At 43.1% G+C, this 13,994-nt stretch overlaps 1 protein-coding gene across 1 annotated transcript in view; it reads left to right on the forward strand.

Annotated features, from left to right (window-relative positions):
* Window positions 1-13,994, forward strand: part of ENTPD3 (ectonucleoside triphosphate diphosphohydrolase 3) — a 34,291-nt gene that overhangs the window by 7,190 nt on the left and 13,107 nt on the right. The window contains exons 4-5 of the mRNA XM_024754111.1: window positions 5,062-5,179; window positions 12,510-12,660. Coding sequence (XP_024609879.1) covers window positions 5,062-5,179; window positions 12,510-12,660 — 269 coding nt within the window. The remainder of the gene's footprint in view (window positions 1-5,061; window positions 5,180-12,509; window positions 12,661-13,994) is intronic.

Genomic DNA, 13,994 nt, shown 5'->3' on the forward strand with positions numbered 1-13,994 from the left:
AAAAAAAAAAAAAAAAAAAGTGAGGGATGAGCTGGTTACAGCAGTTGTTTTGGGAGATGAGAGGTAAATTCAAACTGGAGGGATATGGAGGAATTAGAAGACTTGAAGAGTAAACTGAGTACAGAAAAGTGGGACCCCGAGCAGTAATGGAGGGCAATGTTGAAGGAGGAGACCACACATGTTTAGTTCTGTGTCAGAGGGGTTCCCCTCTTCAAAGATGCCTGTGCAAGATGGTCATCTGGGGGTGACCCCAGGAAGAACTGTGGGGGGATGGGAAGTGAGACAGAAGGGAAGGCAGCCAATGGAGGGGCTATTACCCAGCAGGTTACCACTGTGGGCAGCTGGAGCTGTCCTGCTAGGAATTTCTGGGAGCCAGTGCAGAACTCTCACCTCAGGGGTGTCCTCTGCCATGGGCATATAGAACATCTGCCTCACAGTCATCCTACTCAAGGGTGTATTTACACACCAGCTTCCATCAGTCATTGGTTGAGGGCTGCTCCCTGGGGAACATTAGCTCTCTAGTATTTCTGGCATATTGTGGGCTCGGGTAGGTTCAGCCAATGGAGACAGCCTTCAGGCAGGTAGAAAGTGCATGGTTGGACATCACAGTGGTAAGGTCTGAGGGCTTGTAGGCAGGGAACCCTCAGTGACCGTTCCCTGTAGATAATTATTATTCCCATTTTGAAGATGAGAAAACAGGAACAGAAAGGGCAAATAGCTTCCCACGGTTACACAGATTGGAAATAGCAGACTTGGCATAGAAGGAAGAAAAGAGAGCAGAGAACATTGGCCTTAGGCAAGGGTTTGGAAGGGCCAGCAGACGTACCCTCACGAATTAGCAGACGGTTCAGAGAGGGGGTTTTTAATCTCTTCAGAATCTTGCTGTCAGGCCTCAGTTGTAGGGGACAGGAAGTTGTATAACACAGGAATATTGGCTCAGAAGGCCCATTCTGCTTCACTGAGTGGGTTAGTTATAAGAAAAGACAGATGTCCTGGGCCGGCTGAAGCAGAAGCAGAATGACAGCTTGGAAGGGGGCATTCCACATGCAGCTTTTCTCAGGCTGTCCAGAGACCTTTCCTTTTGTTTTGCAGTGTGTGCTAGGGGCAGGAAGGGCAGTGTGGAGGTGGAGACCAGTGAATATAAAGGCTTTTTCATTGTTTATGTTTTCATACCTTGAGCCTTGATTTGCCTTTTTGTGTGCTGCTGACAGTTGGTTTTGAGGGGCCAGCTCCACAGTGGCCTATCTGAGGGGCCCTGGAATGTTCCTCAAGACCCACATGAAAAGTTATGATATCTGGCTATTAAATCCAACGTTGGCCTACCTAACCTTGGTTCATCTGAGTGTAAAAGCGGAACTATTAAAACTTAGCCAACAGTGGAAATATCCCCAGTCCCTTTTTCACTGTCACTGGTCTGACCTGCTCTATCAGCTTGAAGAGTAAACATGATGACGTCGCCTTTATGTTTCACTCAGCACCCCCCACCTCAACCCCACCGCTTTATTATCACTAAGTCCAATATCTTCCTCTTGAGGTTTCGCCCTCCTAACTGCATCACAGTTGTTTAGAAGCCCTGGAGCTTCTCAGACCCATCTGATCAATAACCCACTGCCACTGCCGCTCGCAGCCACATGGTGCCACTGTTGAAGAGGGGCCTGCAGGGTCCCAAGTTTCAGGGACACTGCTTTTCTGCCAGTCAGAGCCCCACCTTGGGTCACATGACTCTCCAAAGCACAACAACTGGGCCAGGCTGTGTTAAAACCATTTCCTTCTAACCCTCATCCATTCTCAGTCATCAGCCTGGATATCTGGTGCCCTGTGGCCCACCTTGGTTTACCTCTTGGAGTACAAGAGTTGCGTAATTTGTTTTTTCCTTTCCAGAAGGCCCTGGTTTCTTATTCAAATTGGTGATTCTCTTCTCCAGCCAGATCTGCACACCACTTAACCAAGAGTTTGCTTCTGAGGGTCTTCTGTCTGAACAAAGAAAGTCTGCCATACCATATCAGGCACCTTCTTATTAATCAGTCACCCTGTTAAGACTTGTTTTCCTTGGAACTCAGTGAAAGCACAGGGGCAATGAGTACAGGTTTAAGAGTCAGTTAGACCCCAGCTTGATCCCAAGTCTGTGACCTTGGCTAATTATTTAACCCCTGTGAGCCTCAGTTTCCCTATCTGTCAAGTGGGGATGATGATAACACCTGCCTTATAAATGCAAAACTAAAGCCCTTTGTGCAGTGCCTGGCATATTATAAGTGTTCGCCAAATGTTTATTACTACCATTATTCTCATTATTATAGTAAGAGTAATAATGATGATGATGATGATAATGATAATAAAAATAATAATAAACACATCTAAGAAAGATGATCTTATGACCTTTGCTTTTGCTTTTGTTAGAAGCTCACAAAGTTCTTGAGTTTTGGACAATGGGGTTCATATGTTTCCTTTTGGTTCACCCACCGACTGTATCTTCAGTTCCACATCCAGACCATGTTTGTTTGTTTGTTTTTCTGACACTGCATTAAACAGAAGGTGACTTAACGCTTTTCATCCAAACATCACCCACCTAGCTGAACTGAATGAAATTCATTCTCCCCTTCCCCCTCCCTCCATGGAACCGCAGTGAGTTGCACTGATCTAGGCAAATGAGCTCTGAAAACTGATTAAAGACCAATCTTTTCACTTTTGAAAATGCCAGTGAACGATGGTGGGGTGGGGGTGGATCATCTTAGTGCAAAGTAGCACTGGGCCTCAAGGCTGCCCCTGTCACCACATCAGCAGGCGCCCAAGGGGCCGCCATTTCTCCTGCAAATCTCAGAGCAAAGTCTCTGGCTGCTGCCCATTCTGGTGAAAACTGAATCCCATTTTCCCAGACTTACAAATGAGGATGGACATTCTTCATTCTTTCAGATCTTGGCCCAGCAGCCTCGAACATTCTTCATGAAGTGTTGGGATAAAGAAGATTTGGGGACAGACAGGCACCCTCTGGAGTAGCTGCCCTCTTATGCTCTCTCTCCTCTTATCAGTGCCAGGCATGGAGGGGCTGGTGAGCAGGTCAGCAGCAGAGGGAAGGAAAGAAAGCAGACTGATACAGAGGCTCAGACCTCTGGAGTGCCTGGTTTCCTTCAGTTTCAACCTGTGCTTTAATCTCACAGGGAGCCTCTGCCTGGAACAGATTGTGAACAATGCCTCCTCTGTTTGCCGTGGGGGGTGTCATGTCAGGATCCCAGGCAACACACATCAGATTGAAGAGCTGAGGTGAAGAGGCTATTCAAGTTCAAATACCAATGTACACAGGATGTTCTATCTTAATAGAATGGAAAAGCTGGAGTAACATTTTTTTATTTGCTCCTATTTCAAATGAAGCAAGCATTCGTGATAGAAAGTTTAGAATCAGGGGATTGGTTAAATCAACTACTGTACATCTCATAGTGAATGTGATGAATGGCTTAAAAATCATGTCAGTACTTTTACCGGTAAGGAAAGATGTTCATGATATACTTTTATTTATTTATTTACTTACTTACTTATTTATTGGCCGCGCTGCACGGCATGCGGGATCTTAGTTCCCCAACCAGGGATCGATCCCGTGCCCCCTGCAGTGGAAACGCGGAGCCTTAACCACTGGACCACCAGGGAAGTCCCCCATGATATACTTTTTAAGTAAGAAAAAAGCATTGGAGAAGATTATGTGTACTGTAATCCTGTGTTGATTTAAAAACATATGTCTAAACACATGTGTATATGTAGTTGTATGCACAGAAGACCGTTGGAAAAGATATAAAACAAGGTGTTAAAACAGTAGTTGGATTTGAGGGGTGTTATTCACTTTTTTTCCTCTTTTTCTTGCTTTGCAATTTTATTTATTTTGCTTCACTGATTTTTCTATATAGCCTGTATTTATTGAGCAGCCACTAAGCATCAAGCAAACGGTCTCCTATTTACTTCTGAAAGGAAGTTGCCTGAAGACGAGGGAACCCAGAGAGGTTAGGTCTCTCATGCAATATCAGAAAAGTAGGAATCCATCTGATGTAACCTGCCTCCAGAACCCAACGTCATCTTCCCCTCTGGGACAGGCTAGGCTAACTCAATGGTGGGGGAATTGGGGAAAAGATGCCACCCAGAAGCCTCTGATGCCCTGGGCTGATTCCAAGCCCAACCAGATAGTGACCTAGGTCAGCGTAACTCATTCCAATGCCCCTAGGCTGCTAATGAATGCTCCTTCCTAGGCAGGCCTGGTCCAGGGCCTGGGCTGGGCCACACCTTCAACTGAAGCTCCCTGGTACCTGCCTCAAGCTGCGTGAGATGGCTGGCAATACCCTCCTGTCCATTTGTTCACACACGTCACCTAAGTGGGATAATATGTCAACATTTGTTTGTATTTTAGTTTTTTCCTCCTTAAGCAGGAATACTTTCATTCTGAAGGCCAATGCAGATATCAGTGTGTCACTCCCCTGTGAGGACTTCCTACCTATGGTTTCCTTTTGGTTGTTTATCCCAGGCTGATAGGCCTGTAAGTTTGGAGAATAGAGGGCAGCAGGTGACTGACTATTCATTGTACTCCTGAGACCAAGGTGGCTTCTGACCGTGTGCCTCCCCCCCCCTCCCACAGAGTCTGGATGAGGAGGAATCAGGAGACTGTCTTTGCATGCAAGATCTTTGGGGTACTCATCTTCAACCTTGGCTGCATACTGGAATCACCAAAGGAGCTTTAAAAACTGTTGGTGCCTGGGTCCACTGACAGAGATTCTGATTTAATGGGTCTCAGCTGCAGCCTTGGCATTGGGAGTTTCAAAAGCTCCCCAAGTGATTCTAATATGAGGCCAAGGCTGAGAACTGCGGCCTAGAACACCGGACCCATCTCCCCCCAACCCCTCCATCCAGAGTCCATGGAGACAAAGTTGGTTTAGAGAAAATAGTTTTTTTCTTTTTGGTCAGCTCCTACCTAAATGAAGCAGTGTGGGTTAAGCTCTTGGGAGGACTCAGGGTTCTCGGTGGCCCCCTGGGAAAAGGGGTCCTCAGATGCCTGTCTCTGACTCTCCCTCCCCGCCTTTTATTCAGTATGGAATCGTGCTCGATGCCGGGTCTTCCAGAACCACAGTCTACGTGTATCAATGGCCAGCAGAGAAGGAGAATAATACTGGAGTAGTCAGTCAAACCTTCAAATGTAGCGTGAAAGGTAAGGCCCAAGGGAAGAAAGGGACTGTCCTAATGTCCTTCAGAGGCCTGCAGGAGTCCTGAGATGCTGCCCAGAGGCAAGGACTGAGCACTGGGCTGGGTGTCAGGGAAATATGAGACTTTGAGATGGTGCTGCTACTCATCAGTACAGTGACCTCAGGCCAGTCCCTTCCCTTCTCTGGGTTTCAGATTTCTCATCTGTAAAATGGTGGGGGGGTGTCAAGAACTGTGAATGGTGTGAGATTCTACCCTGCCGCACTTTCATGGATGCTGGTGGAAGACCCAAGACTCCTGGGTCAGAAACAAAGGAGAGTTTATTACTCACAGAAACAGCTGTAGCCCGAGTATCAGCATTTTCTTGTGCTGGTTCTGAGCCCCAATTTGCACAAGATGATGTAAAAAGGGCCAGATGGTACCTGCTCACACAGTGGGTTATGTTACAGAAGAGGAACCCTGAGATTAGGGAATCTGAAACATTTATAATGGGTACCTGCCTTTTGCTCTGGAGGGAAACACTATATCTTCTGAGCCTGTTCATTATGCAAATATCCTTGAAAAAATAGTCCAGAAAAAAGGCAGTCAGTGCCCTGCTCATAATGCATAAACATGAGAAACTCAAGGAAAACTGTATTCCAATAGGAAAATTATATTCCAGTTGGCTGTATATGATGGGGAGGTGGGTAGGGAGAGACAGACAGAGATGGACAATCTGTAAACCAGTAGGCGTTTGTGGCTCTGTTCCAGTAAAGCTTTCTTTATGGACCCTGAAAGTTTGAATTTCATATAATTCTCAAATGCCACAAAATATATTAAAAAAAGATTTTCCCCACCATTTAAAAATAATGTAAGAATATCTTAGCTCACAGGCTGTATAATAGAAGGTGGTGAACTGTATATGGCCAGTGAGCTCCCGACCCCTGACACAGAACAGCATCAACATCTTTAATGACCCTCCATGCACTCCCTGCCTCCTCCACAACATATTCAGAATGTTAGATTGATGGTTTACTTGTTCTTCTTTAGTTTTGTCCTTATGCATTTAGTTTTTCCTGGTTTTGAAAATGGAATCAAGCACATATTTATTTAATTAGAAGCAAACATTTATTCTGTAATTTGCTTTGTTCACTACCACTGGGTTTTTAAGATTCATCTATGCTGCAATGAGTAGCAATATGTGGTTCATTTTTACCTGTTGATGAATATTTGTGTTTCCCTGGTGACTAATAAGTATCTTTTTATATATTTATGACTTTATATTTCTGTGAAATGCCTGTTCATGTCTTTTGCTCATTTTTCTACCAAATTGCTTGAATTTTTCCTTTTGAGTCCTAGGAATTCTTTATCTATATTCTGAATATGAATGCTTTACTAGTATTATTATCATATTGTTGCTAATATCCTCTCACAGTTTATGGTTTGTCTTTTTAATTTCTTCATGATATCTTCTGAGAAGTTCTTAATTTTTATGTAGGTACAATTATCAATCTTCTCCCTTTTGGTTTGTACTTTGTATGTTTTATTTAAGAAATCCTTCCCTATCCTGAGGTCATAAAGATATTCTTCTATCAAAAGTTTTGGACTTCCCTGGTGGTCCAGTGGTTAAGACTCCACGCTTCCACTGCAGGGAGCACGGGTTCAATTCCTAGTCAGGGAACTAAGATCCTACATGCCGCATGGAGCAGCCAAAAAAAAAAAAAAGTTTTATAATTTTGCCTTTTACAATTAAGCCTTTAGTCCACATAGTCAAGCCCAGTTAGTGAGTGTGTATGTATGCACCACCCTCTTTAGAGCATTATGATCTTTGACTTGGCCTGGATCTTCCCAACCAGTATGTCCTGAATGGGTTAGAGGGATACCCTCAGCCTATAGGACAAGTTATAGACTCTGAACCAGTCCTCCCAACCCAAGCAACCTCCTTCATTTCCCTCAATGAGCTGCCCAAATAGAATACTTTCTTGCAAGTGATGGCATGGAAAAAGTTGAAAAAAGCAGAATTAGCCTTTCCCATACGGAGACCAAGAGTCTTCTCTGTATAACCAGGGTGCATTCTGATCATCTGCCCTTCCATGGAGGGCACCAGCTCGCCTTCCGGGGGATATAGGTGTCACAGTTAAGATGTCCAGACAGAGTCTGGGATGCAAGGGAGTGATTAGCGATCCACACCCATGGAAGGAAGGCGGAAGAAGGAGGATTGGACAGAAAGAGAAGTCAGATTGCAGCCCAGGCCTGACAGAGCTCCAGCCAATTAGAGATGTCCTGCATTGGGTATGAATGGCCTGAAATGGCTGGGCTGTGGTCCCCCCATCACTGTCAGTCATTGGATGTTGCCATCCTGGGAAGAAGATGTTGAGCAAGGCAGCTCTCTGCAGCTGAGGCAAACCCCAAAGGAGCTAACCGCTGAGACACTAAGCCTTTCTTTGAAGAGGCATCTGCATGGCACCTCTCTGGGCTCCTCACAACAGGGGACTTCCATGTTTTCTGAGTACTGCTTGCATTGTTACCCACAATTCATAAGCGGCAGCACCGTTGCTCAAACTTCAGCCAGAGATCCCATCTCTGTTCTCCTAAATTCTGAGCCATTTCTTCACCCCCAAGCATGAAAGAGGATGCTTTCTTTAGGAAAGAGAGACCAGTCACTCCAAGTGGAGAGGATAGTGTATGACAGTGATTAAGACGTCACCCTATCCCTACTGTGGGAACTCTAGAAAATTATCTAACCTCTCTGAGTCTTGACTCACTTATCTCTAAACTAAAAAGCATAATAATAGTAATACCCACCCCACAGGTATTATTTGAAGATCAAATGACATAATATATATATAAAGCAGGTAGCAAATCCCTGGCATACAGTAGGCATTCAATAAGTGTTAGTTATTATTAATTATGGGGCACCACACTTTAGAGTTCCTGGTGGATATTCTTGCTAAAAGGTTATTCTAACATAGTTGTAAGATCTGCCTCTATACCCGGGAGGGCAATTCAGCGAGGTCAGTCCTGATGGCCTCGGGCTGTAGAAAGAGGTGGCACTTTCATGGGGAGAGACCCAGGCAGTCTCTCAGGGATAGGGGCCCTTGGCCCACCCTGGATGTGATTTAGGGGAGGGGCAGGGTCATGGAGCCCACACCACATCCATAAATGAATCTTCCCTTTGATCACGGTAGCCTCAGGGATCCATATATACTCACAATGACCAGAAGACCACAAATTACAGCTCAAATTACAGAGTTAAAGTTTGGCAAGTGTCATCCCCTGAAAGACAGGCAGCTTCACCAAGCATAATTTGGGTTTCTAGTTTCTAAGTTGCAAATTTCCCCAGGTGTCCCCTGCCTTGGCCAGTTTGAGGGGTTGGTGAATGCTTTTTTGCCCTACAGTGTTTCCCGAATGCCCAGGGCCTCAGAAATTTCTTTCTCAAGGGGTCCCTGGTGAGTATCCAGTCCTCAGGTGCTGTTTTCCGTGAGTTCACTGGGTGCTGCTTTAGCTGCTGGTCCCCATGCTGGTGCCTATTGCTCTGGCTGCTTGTTTTAAAGCCATTCCCTCAGGGTCACTTGTTCCTTGCCTGCCCCTCATCTGTTTTGCAGGAGGCACTGCTCAAGGTACCTGCTGCCTTCTCTCACAGGCGGCATTCATGTTTTCCCTTTAAACCAGCAGTTAAAAATTCTTTAAACTCCACTAGAGCCTAAACTTAACCATCTCCTCCACTGAAATACCTTAAAGAGTTGCTCTAGGAACCAGGCCACTACAGTGTTGGAAAGCGTCCCTTGCCCATGTCTTTTGCTTTTGTCCGACCTCAAGTAAGTCTTGTGCCAGCTGTCCAACCCTCTCTTCCCAGATTGGAATAGCAGTTTTAGCTCTTTTCTTGGGGTTGTGAATCCCAGTATCCCATGAACCTATGAATCCAATCTCCTTTTCCCTCTGGGAGGCTTAAGGAACCTTATGCAAATAGGCCCCCGAGGGACATGCTCAAATACCCCACATTTCCACATTCTAGCAAGGCTCCTAACCAGTTCCTATCCAGAGACTAGCTCTGGCAGAATATATTTTGTTTGCTCTAGATTGGACTACACAATCCCCTTACTATAGTATTGTGAGCTGATGTGAAAATCTCATTGATTGATTGATTGATTGATTCCTGTACTTAATAAATATTTATTGGGTGCCTGCTGTCTGCCAGTAACTGTTCTTGACACTGGGAATTCTAAAATAACCAAAATATACAAAGCCTCTGCTGTTACAGAACTTACAGTCTAATGAAGGAGACAGAATAAATAAATGGGTATATGATATCAGGGAGAAGTGCTGTGAGGAGAAACTAAGCCAGCTAGGTGGATAGAGAGTGATCATTCTATTTCATGGGAGAGCAAAGAAGGTGATAGCTAAGCAGAGGCCAAATTGAGATGAGAGAGTGAGCCGTGCACCTGTTTGAGGGAAGAATGTGCTGAGCAGAGGGTGTGGCAAAAGAAAATGCCAAGGGTGACAGCTGCTCATCATCTTCTAGGAAGAGCAAAGGGGCCGATGTGGCTGGAGCAGAACGAGTAAGAGAAACAAAAGTGAGAAATGAGGCCAAAGCTGTCACCGAGGCCAGCTCATAGAGGACCCTGAGATGCAGTAAAGGGTTTGACATTTACTCAAATGAATTTTCTTCAAAGTATATTGGGAAGCCATTAGGAGATTCTGATCAGGGAACTAACACGATACGACATAATTTTAATGGGTCACTCTGTCAATGTATAATACGTAGTCAAGGGACTAAGATTAGAAGCAGGAAAACCAGGGCTATTAGAGCAGTGCAAGTGGGAGGTGACGTTTTGGTGGTCTGGCCTAGACTGGTGCTTCTCAACATGGGGCGATGTTGCCCCCCAGGGAACATTTATCAATGTCTGGGACATTTTTTGGTTTTCATAACTGGGGCTGGCCGTGCTGCTGGCATCTAGTAGTAGAGAACAAGGATGCTGCTAACCATTACATAACTCACAGGACAGCCCACAAAACAAAGAATAACCCAGCCCAAAACTTCAGTAGTGCTGAGGTTGAGAAACACTGATTGAGAATAGTTCTGGGGAAGGGAGTGAGAAGTGCTCAGATTTGAGAAGTATTTTGAAAGTAGAGCCAAAAAGATTTTATGATAGATTCAATATGCAGCATTCTGGTTGATGGTGCCTGAACATTAGTTCTGACCTGAGTAACTGCATGGATGAAGGTACCATCTCCTTAGAGTGGGCAACACTGAGGGTAGAGTAGGTTGGAGCCATGGCAGGGATTAAGGAATTTGGTTTCAAATATATTAAGTTGGAGATGCCTATAAATCATCTAAGTCAATGGACAGCAAACTTTTCCTGTAAAGAGCTAGAGGATAAATATTTTTCATTTGTTGGCTATATGATCTCTGTTGTAACCATTTAACTCTCCCACTTTAGCATGAAAGCAGCCATAGACAATATGCAGACAAATTAGCATGTATGTATTTCAAGAAAGCTTCATTTATGGACACTTGTACATGCCTAATAGGATATACCCTAAGGACAAAAAGAACTTCAAAAAATCTTAAATTGTTTTCAATAATCCTATAATTGGTGGTAGTGCTGGTATTGTCATTGTCATACTGAGACTGTTGTGTGTGGATTGTGAAATAAAGCTAGTGAGTTATTAAGTTGGAGGGGCTGGGAAACAGGCTAGTAAAAGGAAGATAAAGATACAAGATCAGTGAATTCAAGGAAGAACTTGAAGTTTTGAATTAGAAATACCACTAAGAATTCATGATGTGTTTTCTCTTGAAATAAAGTTTTCTCTAAGCCTGTCTTCTGGAAAGGCTTTCAGTAAGCAACCTAGCTTCCAAATTTTGAATGCTAAATACCATTACTCAATAAAAGAAACCAGGATTCCTTGGAAAAACAGCAGATTCCAGATCTGGGGCAGGAAATTTATAGGTCATTGATATATCTCATCATATCAGAAAGCAGAAAAGTTCTTAAAGGTTTCTGGGATCATGTCAAAAGGATTCAGCTGCCAAATTGAAGAGAGCGCCACTGGACAAGATAGGCCACCAATAAGAATAGTAACTGCAATGAATTGAAACATATCAAATATATCTTTAGATTCATATGCCCTTAAACAAACAAACGAACAAAATCCCTTATTGGTTAAATTAGGTAGATACTAGAGATGCAATCTATATTTTTTAAGCTGGTAAATAAAGGGAAAGAATCAAGCACTTATCCACTGCCTTCCCTATACAAACTGTATAGGGTAATCAAATAGTTAACGATGAGGAAGTTTTCCTCTTATAAAAGCATTTTAGGTAAAAAGTGAAGCAAGAATGATGGAAATAAAATATCAGCGTTTCATAAACCCTAATAGAGTAATGAATGGACCTAAGCAATGATCATTGATGCCTGTTAACAGCACAAAGAGAGAAACAACCAGATGCTTGTGTGTCTTATTGGAAATGCACATCCCTATAAACTACTCTTTCTGAAAAAGTTCAAACCTGAATCTAATTAAACCTCTGCATTCAGTTACCAATTTATAGAGAAAAACTGGGACCAAATAACATGTTAAATGAATCATGGGGCTGCAATCAGCAAATTCTAGACTGTGGGAAACTATAAGACAAATGAAATTGCAAGGAAAAAATGTTTAATTACAAAGAAAAATTAGAAAAGGGAGGCAGAATCTATATATTAAAAGAGACTTAAGAGACATGCCCCAATTATAATGGATGGAATTTATTTGGGCCCTAGTTCAAACAAACTAGATAGAAAGAGAGAGGTGGAGGGAGAGAGAGAGAGAGAAAAAATATGAATATGAAGGAAACATGAAACTTAATTAGATATTTAATTATATTAAGGGATTATTTTTAAGATTTTTAGGTAGAATAATGAGACTATGGTTATGTTTCTTTAAAAGAATTCTTATCTTTTAATGATACATACTGAAATATTTATAGAATGGAATGATACCATGTCTGCAGTTTGCTTCATGATGAGAGAATGTGCAGATGGAGCAAGATTGATCATTGTTGAAACTGGAAGATGGGTGCATGGGTTTGTTATACTCTTCTCCCTACTTTTATTTATATTTGAAATTTCCATGATGAGAACTTTTTTTTTAAAGCAGGTCTTGGCTCATTACTTTTTTCACCTTTATAATTCTTTCCTTCCATATTTTGGGAATTGACTCATCTGTGTGACCACATGGAACTTAGCACATACACAATTTTCAGCCCCCTACAAAAACCCATTAATTTCCAGAGCTGATTTATTTTATATTTAAAAGTTGTACTGCTCTTGTTGGTTCCTGGGAAGGCTAAGAAGTGCTGACTGCTTGCTCTTCAGGCTCTGGGATCTCCAGCTATGGGGAAAACCCTCAAGATGCCCCCAAAGCCTTTGAGGACTGCATGCAAAAAGTCAAGGGGCACATTCCAGCCCACCTCCATGGATCCACCTGCATTTACCTGGGGGCCACAGCTGGGATGCGCTTGCTGAGGTAAGGGCTAGAATGGCACAGAGGAGCCCTTTGGACCAAAATAACCAGGAATGTGTTGAATTCTTTCCAAGAATGTAACTCTATTTCTGGGAATAAATCCAAAAGAAAGAAGCCCATATTCTGCCATAAATTTAGGCTTTCAAAGTTAGGAAACTTTTAGTCTTTATCTTAATACTCAGAAAGAAACAGTTCTATATTTGATTCCCTTCCCCATGGTGATTTTACTGAGTGCTCAGAAAATAAAGGAAAGTGACATGAAATCTAATCATGGGATGTACCTCTAGTTTTCTAGAAAAGTAGAAACTGTTTTTGACTCCTGGTATTTTTTTTGAGGTACACGGGCCTCTCACTGCTGTAGCCTCTCCCGTTGTGGAGCAGAGGCTCCGGATGCGCGGGCCCAGCAGCTATGGCTCACGGGCCCAGCCGCTCCACGGCACGTGGGATCCTCCCGGACCGGGCACGAACCCGCGTCCCTTGCATCGGCAGGCGGACTCCCAACCACTGCGCCACCAGGGAAGCCCTGACTCCTGGTATTTTAACACCTGTGGACAACCGGCTCCACAAAATGCAACCCACTGTATTACTAAGCTGTGTAGCTTCTACCCATGTACAAAATGTCACTGAGATGTGCTTTCAAATAATGGGATTTCTGCTCCTCACCCCAAAGCCTTTGGCGTTACATAAAAACAAACATCTCATTTCATTCAATTAAGCAGTTCCTTCTAAATTTGTAGCCATGACTTTTAGCCCAGTTGCATTGTTTTTGAATGTCCTTTCTCTTCATTTTTTTCTCCATGATAATACTTCCTTGACCTTGAATTAAAAGAAAAATAGTTTTTTTAAAAAAACCATCAAACTTAAATCTACCTAAATTAAAGGGTAGATGCTGCCCTAAACTTTGAAAATAAGGCTTTCTCCCCAAAAGATGACACTCATTCTGCTTCAAAGCCACTTTGTCTGTGATCCCAGGAATGTAAAATTACATGTATTTTCTTCATGTGGGCATGAAGAAAATACAAAGGAACAACAGAGTCACTTTAAGATGATCATCAAAAAAAATCATGAAGCACTCTCAATTGGACTGAGCCCTTTCCTTGTAGTTTTCCTCTCCTTTTTTCTATTCCCGTGTCCTGGTTGACCAAGTAGAATGCGGAAAGAAGTCAGATTTCTTTGCTTACTCTTGGAATCTGCAGTGTGTTTTCAAAATTATTGTGTTTACCTGAAATAGAAATGTCATAGAAATTCCCTTCTTCTGCCTTTTCTTTCTTATGGAAACAAAGAACCCAACTTTCTTGGTTGCTTTTTTTCTCCCAATCCTCTCCGCGAGAAATCAT

The sequence above is a fragment of the Neophocaena asiaeorientalis genome, unplaced genomic scaffold (genome assembly GCF_003031525.2).
Source record: "Neophocaena asiaeorientalis asiaeorientalis breed wild unplaced genomic scaffold, Neophocaena_asiaeorientalis_V1.1 scaffold121, whole genome shotgun sequence".
NCBI classification, from domain to species: domain Eukaryota; kingdom Metazoa; phylum Chordata; class Mammalia; order Artiodactyla; family Phocoenidae; genus Neophocaena; species Neophocaena asiaeorientalis.